General features: G+C 43.3%; 2 protein-coding genes, 1 long non-coding RNA gene and 1 pseudogene across 3 annotated transcripts in view; 2 read left to right on the top strand and 2 right to left on the bottom strand.

The window, feature by feature from the left end:
• The window catches only part of Arsk (arylsulfatase family member K), a 28,759-nt gene extending 17,004 nt beyond the window's left edge, over positions 1-11,755 (top strand). Inside the window, exons 5-8 of the mRNA XM_055604002.1 lie at positions 572-743; positions 5,795-6,019; positions 7,019-7,243; positions 9,839-11,755. Of these exons, the coding sequence (XP_055459977.1) occupies positions 572-743; positions 5,795-6,019; positions 7,019-7,243; positions 9,839-10,158 (942 nt within the window). The 3' untranslated portion in view covers positions 10,159-11,755. The remainder of the gene's footprint in view (positions 1-571; positions 744-5,794; positions 6,020-7,018; positions 7,244-9,838) is intronic.
• LOC129674119 (uncharacterized) lies at positions 2,229-7,225 on the bottom strand. Its single transcript, XR_008719776.1, has 3 exons — positions 7,174-7,225; positions 2,934-3,086; positions 2,229-2,492 (listed from the first exon to the last, which is right to left on the bottom strand). It is a non-coding gene; the product is annotated as an uncharacterized LOC129674119 (long non-coding RNA).
• Positions 11,756-12,919: 1,164 nt separating the features above from the next.
• Positions 12,920-13,839, bottom strand: LOC129674141 (trimeric intracellular cation channel type B-like; annotated as a pseudogene).
• A 1,865-nt stretch (positions 13,840-15,704) lies between these two features.
• On the top strand, positions 15,705-17,727 carry Gpr150 (G protein-coupled receptor 150). The gene has a single exon (XM_055604003.1). It carries the CDS (start codon positions 15,770-15,772, stop codon positions 17,186-17,188), a length of 1,419 nt encoding a protein of 472 aa, XP_055459978.1. The 5' UTR covers positions 15,705-15,769; the 3' UTR covers positions 17,189-17,727.
• The last annotated feature ends 321 nt before the right edge of the window (positions 17,728-18,048 follow it).

Raw genomic sequence — 18,048 nt, 5'->3', positions numbered from 1 at the left:
TGTGTGCAGCTGACCTGCAGTGTGAGCAGAGCCCGCCTTCCTGTGTGCAGCTGACCCGCAGTGTGAGCAGAGCCCGCCTCCCCCTGTGTGCAGCTGACCTGCAGTGTGAGCAGAGCCCGCCTCCCCGTGTGCAGCTGACCCGCAGTGTGAGCAGAGCCCGCCTTCCTGTGTGCAGCTGATCTGCAAGCGTGGGCACTATTCACACCGCAGGTCAGAGGCTGCACACAGGGAGGCAGGCCCTGCTCACACTGTACCTAGTGCGCTTTTTCCATCCTTCTTTTGTTATTCACATTTGTGAAGTGTCTCCTGGATTTATCACTGGGAGACATCTCTTCTCCTATTGACATTTGAGGAAAGTTTACCAAAATCCCAAACACTCCTCCTCCAGATAGTGTAAATGAGGTTTACTCAGCCCACTCCTACTTGGGGAAGTGTTGTGCTTTGTAGCCATTCTTTTCAATCATTCTATGTATGAAACATGACATTCACCACAGATACTCATTGGAAGAAATGGATACTATGACTTTGCTAATGTAAAGATTTGTTTTGTTTTGTTTTTATTCCTTTTCAGGTAGATTATGATGCCATCAAAATCCCAAAGTGGTTGACTTTGTCAGAAATGCACCCTGTGGATTATTACTCCTCCTATACAAAAAATTGCACTGGGAAGTTTACTGAAGAGGAAATTAAGAACATTAGAGCATTTTATTATGCTATGTGTGCTGAGACAGATGCCATGCTAGGTAGGTGGTATAATTAATAAGCAATTACATGGAAAAAAAAGGATAATATTTTTCCAACAAGTTGTGATTATGCTAGATAAGCTTGCAGGAGCATCTTCAGATATTTCTTAAAGCAGTTGGTTAGATACCTCAGACTTAGAACTTTGAGGATCTTGACTCATAAACATACATTAATAACAGAATAAAGGGCCCTTTCTATTTTAATTATTCATAAGTTCTCAGATGTGTTCATACATAAAGAAAGTCATAGAAAGCTGTTTTCTATTTGAAGCAAAACACAGTTGGCCTTAAACAGGTATGTGCGTGGCTGAACACAGATGTGTGACAGGTAACTGTAAGGCAGCTTAGCTCCCAGGAAATGAAAAGCTTCACACTCCAAACACCAATGAAGACTCAATTTGGGGATTTGCAAACACCTTCCTTGGAACCTAAAGACTTGCCAAATGGTCCTCAGGGGCCCAATGGATGGAGACATACAGGAAGTAACAGTAAAAAATATCTAATGTTTCACCAAACATTATTCCTCCTCTCTACCCCCTTCCCCCAGACAGTTTCTCTGTGTAGCCTTGGCTGTCCTGGACTCTATTTTGTAAGACTTGGGGGTCTCACAGCTCTGGAGTTCAAGATCGCGCCCTTCCCAGAAACTCCCCCAGACCACGACTTGTTGCAGAAGCAAGAGGTTTATTAACCATTGCGCAATAGGGTCACCCCTGCCGGTCAGCAAAGAGTGGCACCGGGAGACAAAGGCCTTTAGGTTTTTACAAGAAAAATTGCGGGAAATTTGAAGTTGCAGTGTTGGCAATTTAGGATTGGATGAGGAAGCTATAAAGTAAGATAATTGGTTAGTCTTAGGTGCTCAAGGTTGGCCAGTCCTGCCAAGTGTGGATGCAGCTGCAATTTAAGGTGAGAGTGGTTAGCTCATCCTTGAAGATTAGGGGCTGCTGACTTTTGGCTGGAGGTCAGGAGCTACTCAGAAGTAGTCTGGATTCGTTGCTAAGAAACACTATCTTGAAGGCAAGGGTCTGGTCGTTCTTTTTGCTGAGTGAAGGTCATTGCTTGCTTGCTTGCTTTTTTTCTATCTGTCCTCACAGATAGGGTCACATTTCTCCATTCTCTGGAAAGGTACTAAGAGGCTTTAGCTTAACCTGGACCTAAAACTTAAAACTATAGGCTTTAGAAGACATACAGGTTACAAAGTTAGTCTAACCCTTTCAATTCGTAGACCAGGCTGGCCTTGAATGCAAAGAAATCTACCTGTGTCTGCCTTCTAGAGTACAGATGTTAATTTCTTACATATGCTTTGTACCATTAGGTGTCAACTAATACTTTTATATAAAGTTAGAAAAAGTCACTTGCTGATAAAAGTTGTAGATGAAATTATTTTTATAAAATCATTCATACATACATTAAAATTAAAAAATTCCAATATGAATCTTATGATTACTGGCAATGTCAGTCTTAGGGGTGGAGCAGGGATAGGTTAAGGTGCTCTGAAAAGAACTTAGCACTCATGTTTGTTTCACAGTATCATTTTAAACATGTTTCAAATGCATTCTAGATGCTGGAGAGATAGCTTAATAGTTAAGAGTACTTGCTGTTCCTGTAAAAGACCCATAGGTCAATCAATCTGTAGTTCCAAAATGGTCTACTTTTTAGTGTCAAGTCAGATGGTAAACAGGTCTATGTACATTCTCTGTATTCTTCTCACTCAGAAAAATCAACAGATGTCCAATCAGCATGTAAAGTATCCTAGGAATAAATGTTAACAGTCAGGCTGGAGACAGAGCTCAGCTCTTAAGGCTAAGATGCACAAGAAATATATAACACCAATTTATAAGTCAAAATTTGGAAGTTATTGCCTTTAATATGTTAAATAACATAAGCTGATTAAATATGGGCCCACTGATTTCTGAGATCTGTTCATTTTTGGCTAATCTCTTTATTAGTTCAAAGGTAATACATACTCGCTGTGTGAAAAATATTTTCAGTTTAAATAATTAACACCTCAGGATTTACTGTCATCTCTAATTGTTCTTACTGCACATGTACCAGTATCATTTTAACGTCTCTAATAAAAAAAAACTTTTTTAGAGAGAATTCTTTGTTAGTATTTATAGTAGTTTCCACATTTGTCATACCTACAAACAAATTCATTCTCCCTAGAACCTGTAGAGTAAGGCTTACCCTCACCTCATATCCATTTCCTCTGGTGGCTGCAATCACTGGGTGTCCTGACATTCAGGCTCAAAGTCATCTCAGACAGGCCTCTGCTTCCATAACATGACTGTGGAAGAGTTCTCCCTGTTCACATGTATTGCAGTTTCCAGTTCCTACTGAAGAAACCTTGTTTAAAAACAACAACAAAAAACAGTATTTGGATGAGGTTATTTTCACAACATTGTGTCACCTTGCTACATATTAGATAGAACACAACTGCATTGGTGAAGTGTCAGCAGCATCTTTCTATACATGAAAAACCTTTGAAGACAAACAGCCAATGTTATTAATACTCACTGAGTAAATAGAATATAGCAGAAAGAAAAAAAAGGAAGCCATGTGGATAAGTTACCTAAATAATCAGTAGAAATATGAGAAAGTGAAAGGACTTTTCAAGATCTCAGTGTGTATGTGAGAGAGAGAGAAAGAGATAGAGAAAGAGAGGCAGGCGGACAGACAGAGACAGGGGTGGGGGAGTGTTTCATGTTGCCCAGACTAACCTTGAATCCACTATATAGCTGAGGCTGGCCTTGAATTCCTGACTCTCTGATACTATCTCCTAAGTATTAGCATTAGTACACCCCACCTCACCTGGCTCCAAGTTCTCCCTCGTAATGACAGTAATATTTGTTTCTTTAGCCAAAACTTTCTCTGACTGTTTAGTTATATGTTAGGGTTATTTTTATAAAACTGTGTTTCTTAGTCTTTCTCTTAACCTGGCTATCAAATAATTGAGACCCTTTTATATTTGTTTAGTAATAAGCTTCACAACATAATAACTGAGCAGTTATTACTCTATTATCAACCCTCTAAGCTAATCTGGTTTCTTCCCGGCATACATTCCAGAAATACTTACACTTTGTATCTTTGTTTAAGCTCCTTCTCTTGGTGTTTCCTGGATCTCTGTCATGGCTGAATCCCCTAGCTGAATTCCCTACTTCCTCTTCTAACTCCTCCTCCTCTGGCTGCCAGGAAGTCCAGCCCTATTCTCTTCCCTGCTCAGCAATTGGCTGTAAGCTGCTTTGTTGACATATCAGGGGACAATTGGGGAGCAGTGTTTACACAACATTTATTTCATTGATATTTCCTGACACTGGGGAATGTCTCATCTGCATCCTCAAACTGTGTTCAAAAGTTTGCAAGTACATCTTCTAGAGTGAAATGCTGCGTACTCGATACTGCTGCAGGGAGTGAGCACAACTCTTGAAGGGTCTTGAGTGGAAAAGGAAATTAGCAGATGCTGAATAGCTGAACAAATGTAAATGTGAAATAAACAGTGGAAGGCATGGACAAAGGAACGGTGAGACTGGTGTGCTAATGCAGAAGATCTAAGGTAGATGCTTCTGAGGAAGTGGTTTGTGAACCAGAACTGAGAAAAAGCCAGCCATGTAAAAAGCAAAGAAGACATTGTAGGCAGATTAAGCAGGAAATATAAAGGCCTCAGGGTAGAGAAGTAATTGTAATGTCTTTAATATGTTATTTCTTTTTTAGAGAGAGAGGGGAATTAGATGTTTTAAATATACTCTCTACTTTTAACTTTATATACTTCATAATATATACTTTTTCATTCATGAACATTAAGAAAGAAGTACACAGAGAGAAAGTTGCATCCCAGAGCACAGATGTGGGTTTCATAAAGAACAGTCAAGAGTTAATATATTCTTAATAATATTCAGTATAGAGCCCAGCAGAGTACCTGATAGTCAGAGGTTCATCAAACAAACACAAGGCAGCCAGCAAGATGGCGCAGGTGAAGTGCTTGTCACCAGCCACATAGAAGAAAGAAGACCAGACATCTGAAGGTGTCCTCGGACCTCCACCCTAGTACTATGGCTCATGTGTGCATATAGACATATGCATATATGATAAACATATAGAAATAGATAGACACCAGGGTTTAAAGTATATGGCTGCAGTTGTAAACAAACCACACCTCAGGAAGCTTGGGGAACAGAGTGATTAGGTGTGGAAGAGCAGAAAAGGCTTCACCAGCTAATGATTGAGCCGGCTCATCAAAGAAGAGTGAAATTGTGACAGGAAGGGAGGAGAAAGGGCATTCAACACAGGCAAAAAGGCATAAACTACGCCACTCTTTAGGGTATACTGTGTGGTCTAAGACTGCTAGATTTACCAGACAGTAGAGGATCCTAAGTATATAGAGTAGATGAAGAACTTATGTGTCCTGCTAAAGAATTAGACAGTGGGAAGCTGTAGAATGTTAAAGCCTCAGGCCATGCCACCCTGAACATGCCCATTATAATCTGGAGTTTTAATTAGACTTGTGACAAGACCGGGTCATCAGATCTTTTAGAAATAAGGCATCCACCAGAGTGTTCAAGGCATACCATTGAGGGAAAGAGGAGTGGGGTGGGGAAAGAAGACCTGACTAGTAAGCAGTTCCTTAACTCTGTACAGCCTTGACCCTCCACGTTGACTGGACCTTCAAATGTGTCTTTGTGCACCCTAGATTCAAGATCTACCAAAATAAAATTTCTCCTGTCTGCACTATGCTTTATTGTGATTCTCATAATTTCAATGGCAGCAGCTTTCATGGGCAAAGGCTCTTGGGATATTACTGCTCTGTTATCCCCATGGCAAGCCTTGTGCTATCTGTGTGGCTCACCTTTCTCTGAGACAGCTTTAGGCACATAAAATGCCAGTTGCATAGGGGCAAGGAGAAAAGGTAGCAGGAATTGTGGGTCAGTAGTGCAAAGTAGGTTTTACTGAGATGGTAAGTATCCCAACAAACTCTGAGTGCAGTTGTTTAAAATTAGTGTGATAGACTGACATATGAACTAAAGCTAATCTGAAGATCTATCTTGATTTTACAATAGGTGAAATTATTTTGGCTCTTCACAAGTTAGATCTTCTTCAGAACACTATTGTTATATATACTTCAGACCATGGAGAGATGGCCATGGAACACCGCCAGTTTTATAAAATGAGTATGTATGAAGCTAGTGCCCATGTTCCTCTTTTGATGATGGGACCAGGAATTAAGGCCAACCTACAAGTACCAAATTTTGTTTCTCTTGTGGATATTTACCCTACTATGCTTGGTAAGTACTGTGCTTGGTAAGTGATTGTGGAAATATTTATTTGTAATGCTGGAGGAAAAAAAACAAACAGAAGTACTCAGAATCTTCCTAAATTGAGCATCTCTCTGTGTCAGATTCATACTCTGAAGAACAAGGACAATGGCCCTTGGGTTCCTATGGCCTTCATCCACTTTGGTCATTCTCTCTTCAAAATAATCACAATTAGGATATGACTATAAATTAAGACACTTTGAGTAAATACTATTTATATTATGAAAAATAACTTTATGTATATATATGTATATATGTGTATATATGTATATATATATATACACAATATACAATATACACAATATTCAACTCTACCACTACCTCCCTAAAATGTAAGTTTTTCCACTACAGAATCTTCTATCCACTTTTTACAAGGGGCATTAGTTACTTTTCTGTTGCTGAGACAAAGTACCATGGCTTATTTTTTCAGAGAGTGAGAGTCTATGATGGTGGAGTAAAAGCATAGTGAAGTGGCAAGAACAGCTGAGACATCTTAATCTACATCCATAAGGTAGAAAGAGCCTGCCACTGACTCACCTGTTGGTTTGTGACACAACCTGGTTGTGACACACCTGGTTGGTTTTTTGAGATAGGGTTTCTCTGTATACTGGAACTTGCTCTGTAAACCAGGCTGGCCTCACATAAAGTAATTTTGACTGTGGGCCTTATGTGCCAAGTGTTGTTTTCAAATTTTAACTTTTGGTTCATTCACCGAAAATGGACATTTGAGGTAGAAGTACTATTATACTTCTTGTAGAAATGAGGAAATAGCCAGAGGAGTTACTAACTCACTCAAGGTAATAAGGTTCACAGAGTGAGTACTTCAGTGTAGGTTACAAATCCATGTATTATCTCTAGTCTGCAATGCTTAGTGATGAGGAAATATAGATGTTTCTGAATGTTGACATAACTCCAGAAGTGGTGAAGGAAGAACAACAACAAAAAGACCACTTTACTTTTGCTCCAAAGACATTGCTGCGATTGCTGTGCCTCAGACCCTAAGTGGACACTCTTTGTTGACGCTGTCATCAGAAGCATCTACAAGTGAGCAGACATTCCAAACCCACCGTCCACCTTGGATTCTGAGTGAGTTCCATGGATGCAATGCAAATGCTTCCACCTACATGCTCCGAACTGACCGCTGGAAGTACATCGCCTACTCCGATGGTGTGTCAGTGCAGCCTCAGCTCTTTGGTGAGCTTCTTGATATAGTGGCGGGCGCTGCTCAAGAGCTTCAGGAATCGCTTTAAAATAAATGAGTATTTTATTTGCCTCTCATGCTGGGATAGGCTACAGTGGTTCAGCCTCATGTTAGAGTAAGTGTTTACATCTAGCCTCTTTATAAATCCACATGTACTGTGTAGCCTGTGACCGCTGGTGGTAAAGAGTGTTTAGTGGTATGAATTGTCAGTGTTCAGCTAATGAAAGAGGAGCAGCTTCTTCACACATCGGCACCAGAAACCAGAGACAGCACAGTGAGGCCTGCTACCCAGGGCTCATTCAACCCTGCTTCCTGGTAGGAGCTCCCAATACTTGTTTTGTTTCACCAGTCAATACCTCGAGTGTAATGATATACCTAGGTTTCATCGACTCTAGATGATTATTGCCTCACTCTTGGGACATCCGTACATTCTCAATACATTATTTGAGGCTCACCACAGCCTTATGGGATTGAGTCATTCTCTTAGTTTTACAGAGAAGAAAAGTGGTGTCAGAGAAAGTCTGCTACCTGTTGCAGGGCCTCAGAACTAAGAAGTTATAAAACTAAAAGTTCAGCATGGGTCTAACCACAAATCTCTGGTTCCTTCCACTGTGTGAAAATATGTTCTAGCATAACTCTCTGTGAATTTATTTTTAAACAGCATTTTTTTATTTAGAGTTTTTCTTTTGTCCCCAGGTTGTACATAAAACAGGTGTCAAGGCCATTTTTAATATTTAATGCTTCTTAAGTTTGCATCATAGTTACAAATAATAAAATTATTAGCTACAAATAATTCTTTAGGTCCAAACTTCCTTAAGGAGGGATTCCTGGTTTCCAGTGGAGCCACTCATATATATTAGACATTGTAAAATGGAACTCACAGATGTTGTTAAATGAAATCCACAGAGCTCCTCCACCAAGCCCAGCAAACCTAACCACATCCGAACAGTCCCTGGAGCTTAGTATCATGTAATCAAGCAATCTTTCACAATAGCTAATCCTAAGGGCTCATCCTAGCTCTCTATAAGGAGCCCTCTCTGTTTGACCATTGATGAAAAGTAGTATTACAATCTGCTGTCTGTTCCTAGCTTCTGATCTCGTCATCCTTTCTCAACTTGAAAAGCTGTTGGTGGTTTTTCCTCCCAGCCCCGAGCTCCAGCAATAACGAACCATGAGACTCAAAATAGTTTTACAATTACCTAGGCCATATAGCTAGGCTCTTCTCTGACTAGCTCATAACTTTAAATAGCCTGTTATACTAATCTACATTTTGCCACATAACTGGTTACCTCTGCTCAGGTACTATACTTCTGTCCTCACATCTTGTCGGATGCATCTCCTGTGCCTGCTCTCTCCCATAATTCTTTCTGCCTGCCAGATATAACACCTCCTATTTCCTGCCTAAGCGATAGGCCATCAGATTTTTTTAAATAACAGGCGATGCATCCATAAAATACACAAATATTCTCTCAACAAAAAGCCTTCCTCCTCTCTTCCCTTCTCCTCCCACCTCAGCTCATCACAACACTTTGTCTTTAATTAGATTAAAGTTTAATGAGTTACTGAGTTACTAAAGAAAATCCATTTACATCTTTGCGGTTGGTGAAAATTTTCTCTTTACAACATTCTGTAAAAGGCAGATGTGACTGAAGGGTCATAGGTGCACCAACCGTGATAGTATTGTCTAGCATTTATTTACAGACTGCTCTTTAGCTAGCTAGTAAAGTTACATGTGCTTCAGGCATCTCCTGACCAGTGTACCCAAACAGCCCCGTACAGACTTTCCCCGCTCAGTTTTCCTTATTCTCTGAAGTTAATGCTCATGAGTCTTTGACTTGCTGTTTTTCCAGTAGAATTTGTATTCTAAATTACATCCTCTGTGTTCCCATCCCATGTAAAAAGAACATGTGTGGATCTGAAACATTATTGAGAATATTGTCATTATTTCTCACTGGTTTTGGTTGAGAAAAGTAGTTATTTTTGTGGCATATTGCTCAAATGGACAGTATTGATTAGTGTAACTTTGAGAATTCTAAGCAACAGGCTGCTTTAAAAAAAATAAGATTTAGTAAAAAACAAACAGGGTTTACTCATATGAGGAATTGTTAAGCTGAGAAATGTAAAAGTGGCTATAATTAAGGCATTTGTAAGTATAATTGTTAAGATCAAGAAACAGGAAAAGTTTATTCTAAGCCAGCTTACTAAAAATTATGAGGATTTGGCTATTTTTGGCATCAAAGAGTACATAAGCAAAAAAAAAAAAAAAAGTGGATGGCTGGATGATGGCAAAAAGATATTTGGTCATTCATTAACAGGAGTGCTGTTTGGTGTATTATCCTTAGCCATTCCTTGCTTGGCGATCATTGGCCTAAGATGGCTGTGAGTCATCAAGGAATGTAGTGTCAGGGGAACATGGTTGTGTATGTGGTGTGCGGCTAAATGAAAGGTCAGTGTGTGGCATGTGAATGCATACTGCCCCTCTTCTACTAAGAAGAAAGGAAAAGGAAAATAAATCCTAATACATTATCTGTCGCAATGAGTCTAAACAATGGTTTTAGCATGTAACTACTTTATTTCTTTTCTTTCAGATCTTTCCTCAGATCCAGATGAGCTAACAAACGTTGCTACAGATTTTCCAGAAATTACTCGTTCTTTGGACCAGAAGCTTCGTTCTGTTGTAAACTACCCTAAAGTGACTGCTTCTGTCCATCAATACAATAGAGAGCAGTTTATCTTGTGGAAACAAAGCGTAGGACAGAATTACTCAAATGTTATTGCACACCTTAGGTGGCATCAAGATTGGCAAAAAGAGCCCAGGAAGTATGAAAAAGCAATCGAACAGTGGCTCACTGCCGACTCAGGAGCAGTAGACTGTTGGGGTACACTGTGTGAAAGGTGGAACTTCTGAGAGAGAGATAGAGACAACAGAGATATGCTGGGAGAGGAAGGCAAACGCAGGGGATTCACCAGTGGGCACGGAGGTTAGTGAACTGACTGCAGCAAAGCAGAGAGGTAGTACTAGCCGCATGACCAGACATAATGCAGGATAAGTCGGGTTAAGTGAGAAAGCTATCTGGAGTCTGCCCAGCAAAAGGCCTAAGCATTAAAGAATATTAAAAGATTCCATGTCATCATTTTACTGCCAGGATGTCCAAGAGAGTTTGCTGTAATAGACAATAATAAAACTTTCTCATTATCTACATGAATATGTAGATAAATATTAAACTGAAACAGCTTTAGCAATTGCTAATTTTACGTACTTTGAAATATGTACTGTATCTTAAGTGCCAATGATTACAGAACTACGTATTTTCAAAACTGGTTGTACTAAGATTTTATGGTTGCAGATCTCTGACAGTTTAATGACAGAAGTATTTAAAGGATAAAAGCAAGCATTCTTGTTGTTTCCCTGGGTAATGTAGAATATGAACTATTTTTAACAACTGTTGGTTATCACTTATAATGCTTCATGATTTATTTGTTGCTGATGTAACTCTTTGGATGTATTTAATGTTAGAACCATTTAATGGGACTTAGACTGTGGGCATAACTGCGTTTATTTCTTTTGTTAAAAAAAAAAAAAAGATTAAGGTAAAGCTTCAAAAGGCAGAACATGACGCCTCCTTCCTTTCTCAGTCAGCTTCCTCTAAAGGGCATATGACCCCCTTGCTTATATCATTTTGTGGACAAGCTGTATATTTGCCACCAACCAGATGAATATATTCTTTACTCACACATGCAGGCACACCCACAATTGAAGATATGCTGTACAGTGTTTCTTCGTGCATATTGTGATTTGGCTGAGAAGTAAAATTGCTGAGCAAAAATCTATAAAATTCTGTAGATTTTCCCGAGTTACTTCTAAAGCAGTTCTAGTAGTTGGCCTTCCCACCAGAAATGCACGCCCACACCTCTCAGCCCAATAAATAGCACATAAAACAAAGATATTTTATCTTTATTAGTTGCAAGTGCTGACATTTTTTTCATAGATCTAGTAAGCACTAGACTTGGCAACAGGATGACCTTTTCTATGTCTATTATTGGCTATTTTCTCTATTGGTTGTTAGCCTTGTCTTTCTGTTATATACATGCTTTAGACATTATTAGCCTTGTGAAAAATAAGAGAGAAAAAAGGGCTAAAAAAAAAGGGTAGAGATTGTTTAGTGGTTAAGAACACCTGCTACTCAACCCGAGAACTCAGATTCAATTACTGGCACCCACATAGTGGCTCACAACTTGTCTGTAACACCAGTTCAGGGGAGCCAGTACCCTTTTCTGGCTTCTGGGGGCCCCAAGCAAACATGTATGTAATGCCCAGACATAAATATGGGCCAAACACCCATGCACAGAAAATTTTTAAAAGTACAAGAAGTACTAGTTTGTCTTTCGATACTGACCTAGAATTTTTTACATCTAGAAATTTGTATTTTCTTGTAACATATTTGTAAATCTTTGTACCAAATAAATATTATGATTTTTAAAATTAAAATATTCTTTAAAATGAATCATTGTTTTGTGGTTTTTAAACTATTGACCGTTTATTTAGTAACTGTATCTTCTCGTACTGCATTTCATTATATCACATCTTAGGTTAAATCATCTTTCCCTCCACTGATTTGACTGAGCCAAGGTCCCATCCAGATGTCCTTCCTGAGTCCTCTGCTTCTCACAGTCTGTCCTGTTAATCTGGGGCCCAGTGCCTCATGGACTAGTCTCTTGTGTCCCAGCCAGTCTTGCTTACTATTTCCATACAAATTTTGACTATTTGTTAATTATCACAGTGGCTAGCTGGTGACTCCACTGGGTGTCTTGGATCCCCCACCCACCTGTCTCTCTCAGACAGGATCTCACTATGTAGCTCTTGCTGGCCTGGAACTCGATATTCACTCACAAGTTCTTTGTTTGTTTGTTTGTTTGTTTTCTTTTTTTGTTTGTTTGTTTTTGTTTCCAGACAGGGTTTCTCTGTGTAGCCTTGGCTGTCCTCTACTCACTTTGTAGACCGGGCTGGCTTTGAACTCACATAGATCCACCTGCCTCTGCCTCCCAAGTGTTGGGATTAAAGGTGTACACCACAAATTCTTGTTGGGGGTTGGCTGCGGTGTGTTACTGGCCCCAAAGATCTTGTCCCTGCTCAGAAAAGCACAATCTCATGTAAACCTATCCTTGTTGTGTAAACCTGCCTAAGTCATTATATCTGATTGATATAATATATTGATTAAACAGCCTATACCTGGGCAGAGCAGCATGAAGTAGGCATGGCTAAGGTTCCTGGGCTTGGAGAGGACAGGAGAATCATGGAAGACAGATGGAGGGGAAGAGAGGAGAAAGAAGGATACCATGGTGGATTAATGTGGAGAAAAGGGGCCAAGAGGAAGGACTCCACTAATGGCATGGAAAGGCCCAGATGAATACAAGCAAGAACCATGGGATTATGGATGGAAGGTAAACCAGATGGGGAGGATTAGTGGATGGGGTCTGGGAGATGGATGGTGAGGTTATTAGCCAGCGTAGGTGAAAGATCTGTCTAGCCCCAGGTAAATCAGGCATTTATAAAATCTAACAGGTGTCCGTGTCTTATTATTTGTGATAGCTGGTTAAATAATACCACTGTGATAATCTTAGGACTAATAATAAGCATTATAAAGCTCAACACTTTTTTTTATTATTTACTACAAGAAATTCTTGATAGTACTATCTGGAGCCTCTGGCAGGCTTGGAAGCTGACAAGTCAGTATCATTAGAAGGTGGTTTTGCTTCACTTTTCTTTTCACATGATAAATACTCTGCTCCCAGCCAAACAGCATCTGACTTGAGGTATCCTCACAGAGAGCAAGAGTCACAGTAAAATCCTTTGTCACCATGATTGCCTTTATGGTCATGAGAAAGATGCATGATATTATGCTTTGATGTCGCCAGATGCTTTACCAAGCTGGAATGTAAAGATATTGACCCCAGCAGGGCTACCTTGGAAGGGATGGACATCTCCAGCTGTTCATCGCTTTCTGGTTTCCAGTCTCCTTCTTTCAGCAATTGTTTGTAAGTTGTAACAGCACCCTGGGCCCATCCAAAACCTAGCCTCTTCTGTGGTAGCTATTAGCATGTGTGACTATACTTAACCCCTTCCAAGTTCTGATCACTCCTTTGATTCTGCAGTTAGGAGTCAAATGGGTAGAAATTAATAGCCTGGGAAACTGAGTCAGATGGAGGAAAAATATAACATACCAGATTAAAGGTGCCCGTCAAATATTAGTTTGGATTGTAAGAGACCTCGGTGGAGACCTACTCTGCAAGCAGGGTACAGGATAAGATTTCTCCACCAAAGCAAAAGAGCATATCAACCAGCTGGGCAGGGAATTATTCCATGCTGCTGCTGCTGCTGCTGCTGCTGCTTGCTTCTCGCTTCTCACATATATGAAACCCTAGCTCCAGTTCCCGGCACTTCCTGTCCCCCAAAAGGGCTGATACACATCCTTATACCCTGATCACTGCTTCAGGGCCATTGCCAATGCCAGGTAGTAGGTGATGTCAGAAAAGAAGAACACCGATGTGGGGAGAAGGCCAAGGTCAGCCCATCCCACCATTACTCCATCACCACAACTGATTCTGGAAGCCTGAGCAGCTGTTGCTGCCATGTTCCCTAGAAAAACAACTATTTTTTTAAAGTCAGTATCTTATCCAGTCTTTCTAAAGTTCAGTGGAAGGAAGTTTCAGTGGTAGAATTTTGCTTTGTACCTTATGAGACCATTCTGACAAACTAGAATTACTTTGAGAAATAATTGAACTAACATTTGGTTGGGGAGACATTGGCTATTGGTAATGCTCAGAGAGAAAAGACTGGACCACTGGGTACAGTTTTTCTGTACCCAGAAAAATGCCTTGGACAAACTCTGTGGAAGGGGTATGAAAATTAAATCAGGACTAAAATTCTCCATTGTTGGCATTCTTCCTCTTCCTGCAACATCCCAGCAAAGAAAGACATCATCACAGACACACTCCCTGATCCTGCTGGGGCTCCTCTAGAAGACAATGCACCAATATGAAAGACATCTTATATGATGTCTTTGCTCAGATTAATCTTAGGTGCATTATATATTCACCAATATATAGTCACCAGACACATATTTACTGGTTTTCTGCCATGTATCTGGACCAGCATGAGGCACTGGATGTATAATGAAAATAACAAATGTCTCCAGTCAAAATGATGGACCTTAGAAAATCAGATTCCTAGAGCAAGAAGCAGGAAAGGATCCCATCAAGCCCTCCCAACTCATGCATCTGCAGGACGCAAACGCTGCTATAGCCTGGGAAGCAGCAGACACCCACACCTCCCTGGCCCATGACCAGGAAGTAGGAGCAATTCTGCTTTCACCATGATTAATGTGATGGGTGCACAAAAGACAAATAGAGGCTTCCAACGCGAAAGCTGAAATATGTTTGTGAGGTAGGGCTAAACGCAGCAGCATTAAAGCTAAACCATTTCCTGTGAGTTGATTTCTTTTTAAAAAATTGGCCGCGGTATCATTTTCTTAGTCACCTTTTCTCTGGGCTTATCGGAGGCGTAGTCCCTCCTAGCAACCTCCCATCTGCTGGAAAACAGAATCCGGGGAAAGAGGAGTCTGCCTGCATGACACATCCCTTACTGGACTGAAATACCAGGGGGCTTCAATGCATGAACCACCATTTGTGTAAAAACCTGTTAGGGCCCTCCTCAGACTAGCAAAATGAGTTTTACCTCACTGAGAGTAGAGAGCCGCTGCCGTGCCCTGCTTCTAGTAATGAGTATTGGAAAGCATCTGCAAACCTCTGCTGCTCCTCATTGCCAGGCAACAGTGCGGCCCTCAGTTCTCTTCGACTAAACCGCTCTCACTGCAGGCAGAGGAAGGTCTAACCTCATCAGAGATTTACCTAACACCTCTGCTCAGAAACCTGTCAGGAACGTTAGAGGTGGGGAGTAGCTCTGTGGTGGACTGCTTGCCTCGCTGACACTCTGGGCAATGGGAGAAATGGGAGAACCCTGCCGGGTTTCTCATGCGCTTGTTTCTCAAGCTAGTACAGACTGTAGCATTACAAAATGTCTTTTTGCTTTTTCTCTCTCTCTCTCTCTTTTTTTTTTTTTTTTTAATCAAAAGTAGTATCTGTATCTTTGTTCCTTCTAACAATCACAGTTAATCGGTGGGGGAGGGGTGCACTCTCAGGCAGGAGTTTCCTATCTCTTCTATTGCTTCTGAGTTAACATTGATTAGCCTTTGCAGTGGTCACATACACAACTTTCTGTCTGGCCATAGGCCCACAGGGCACGGTTTTCAGAGCCCAGGGGTCACCGAGCCCGCTTGGGGCGGCCCAATAGATTAGAGGAGAGTTCTGCTGGGATTGGGGGAGGGGGCGAGATGCGGAGAAGGTGGAGAACAGGATCATGTGTGTTCCTCGAATGTACAACCCACATTTGAGTGACAAATGACGAGGACAGCCTATAAAAACAACTAAGCGCAAAGCTACCCGATCCCATCTCGCCCTGGATGCGTGCGCTTTTTCAACTAACTTTGGGAAGTCGCAGAGGCCCAGCGGTGTGGCCCCACCACCTCGCCTCCACTTTGGTATTTTGGGGGAGTACAGCCCTCAGCGTTACCGCTCCTTCTTCCGGACTAAGGATGGAGGAGGATTCCTTCAGCCCCTCGGCTCTGCCTCCCGCCTCCAACCTCTCCATACCTATTCTGCCGAGCTGGGGTCTCAACCTGACTTCGGGGCAGGGAGCCACTGTCCCGGGACCTCAGCCTCCGCCACGCGGGCCACCCAGCCACCGGATCCACCTGGTCTTCATAGGGATCATCCTGGTGGCCGCGGTGGCGGGCAACACCACGGTGCTGTGCCGCCTGTGTGGCGGCGGCAGCCGGCCCTGGCCGGGTCCCAAGCGTCGCCAGATGGACTTCCTGCTGGTGCAGCTGGCGGCGGCCGACCTGTACGCGTGCGGGGGCACCGCGCTGTCGCAGCTGGCCTGGGAGCTGCTGGGCGACCGGCGCCCGGCGCTCGGCGACCTGGCCTGCCGCCTCTCGCAGCTGCTGCAGGCGTCGGGGCGGGGCGCCTCCGCCCACCTGGTGGCCCTCATCGCCCTCGAGCGCCAGCTCGCGGTGCGCCGTCCGCAGGGCCCGCGGCTGTCGGCGCGCGCCCTGGCCGCCCTGGGCTGGCTGCTGGCGCTGCTGCTGGCGCTGCCGCCGGCCTTCGTGGTGCGCTGGGGCGCTCCTCCGTCTCCGGCTGCCAGCGCCTGGCTCGGGGAGCGTCGCTGCATGGGCATCTTCGCGCCCCTGCCGCGCTGGCACCTGCAGGTCTACGCGACCTACGAGGCTTTCGTGGGCTTCGCCGCGCCGGCCGCTATCATGGGCGTCTCTTGCGGCCACCTGCTGTGTGTCTGGTGGCAGCGCGGGTCTCAAGCTGCCGGGGCAAGGGCGCCCTGGCCGGCCAGCCCAGCCCGAGGCCCCTTGCCCAACGCGCTGCCCCACGCCAAGGTGCAGAGCCTCAAGATGAGCCTGGCGCTGGTGCTTCTCTTCGTGGGCTGCGAGCTGCCCTACTTCGCCGCCCGCTTGGCGGCCGCCTGGTCGTCGGGACCCGCGGGTGACTGGGAGGGAGAGGGCCTGGTGGTGGCGATGGGCGTCGTAGAGGTGGCCAACAGTGCCCTCAACCCTTACGTCTACCTCTTCTTCCAGGCAGGCGACTGCGGGCTCTGGCGGCGGCTGCGGAGGTGCCTGGGAGTTGTGTGCTGCCAGCGGGAGGGAGAAGGCGAGACCAGCGATGGGGCTGGGGACCACCAGGCCCTCCACCGCTACCGCTGGCCCCACCCCCATTATCACCACGCCCGGAGGGAGGAGCGGGACCAGGGCTGCCTGCGCCCACCTCCGCCCCGTCCCAGACCTCCGCCCTGCTCCTGCGAAAGTGCCTTCTAGGAGCTGCTGCACAGACGGGTCATTTGTCACTGTGGCAGTCTCCAGGCAAGGGGTCTGCCTAGATTACAAAGAGTCGATCTGTCTCCAGGACCACTGAGCCTGTCTGCTTCCTCCATGTTGTCTGTCGTACGTCCTTTCAATAAGAACAGGTCTTTCACATCCAGTTTGTTCTCTTCCCTCCAGTTCCTCTCATATTGCCCATTTGGAGGAGGCCAAACTCCTGGAAAGTTGTTAAAAACCATGCAAGATCCAGAGTTATAATTTTTGCAATTCTCTTTTATACTCCCATTGTGTTCTAGATAAGACCAGCTATTTTAACTAACTTGGCAAATTTTCCTTCGCTGCTGTGTTATGATTTGTGTTAATTTTGAATTGTGCTTAACTCAAGTGCATCTTCGGCAAGCAGCAAATTTGCTGTTCTTTCTGAGAGGATAATCCCCACAAGGCTCTTCCTGGGAGACTAGGATTCCTCCTAGCGATGCTGTAGAAAAGTGATCATTCTGACACTTCAGAGACACAGCATTTGAGAAATAAAAACATTTCCCACAGAGCAGCTACGACATTTTTTTAACATGGTAATGTGTTTTCTGGGGAGAAAATCGGTGTGGCTTTTGTTTCCAGTGAAACCTCCATAGAACAGAAACTGAGAGTTTCTGCGGGAGGAGAGTACCAAGCTTCCCTTAGTCCTTCCCAGTGTGCCTGTGTTCTGGGGGACACAGCTCTTGTGCCCAGATCAGCTTCTAAGTCTGTCCAAATTGAACTTCTAAGGGCAAAGCCTTGGGCAAACTAGACAAGGAAAATGGTAAGGCAACGTGCCAGGGTGGGACTCACTGTTCAAGTGTCAAGGAGATCTACGGGAG

This window comes from Psammomys obesus, unplaced genomic scaffold (genome assembly GCF_907164565.1).
Source record: "Psammomys obesus unplaced genomic scaffold, mPsaObe1.curated_primary_1811, whole genome shotgun sequence".
Classification (NCBI taxonomy): domain Eukaryota; kingdom Metazoa; phylum Chordata; class Mammalia; order Rodentia; family Muridae; genus Psammomys; species Psammomys obesus.
This window is presented reverse-complemented; position numbering and strand designations above follow the sequence as displayed.

Bases quoted from the DNA above. Each gene is read 5' to 3' on its own strand.
- Gpr150 (XM_055604003.1), top strand. From the start codon at position 15,770: ATGCGTGCGCTTTTTCAACTAACTTTGGGAAGTCGCAGAGGCCCAGCG.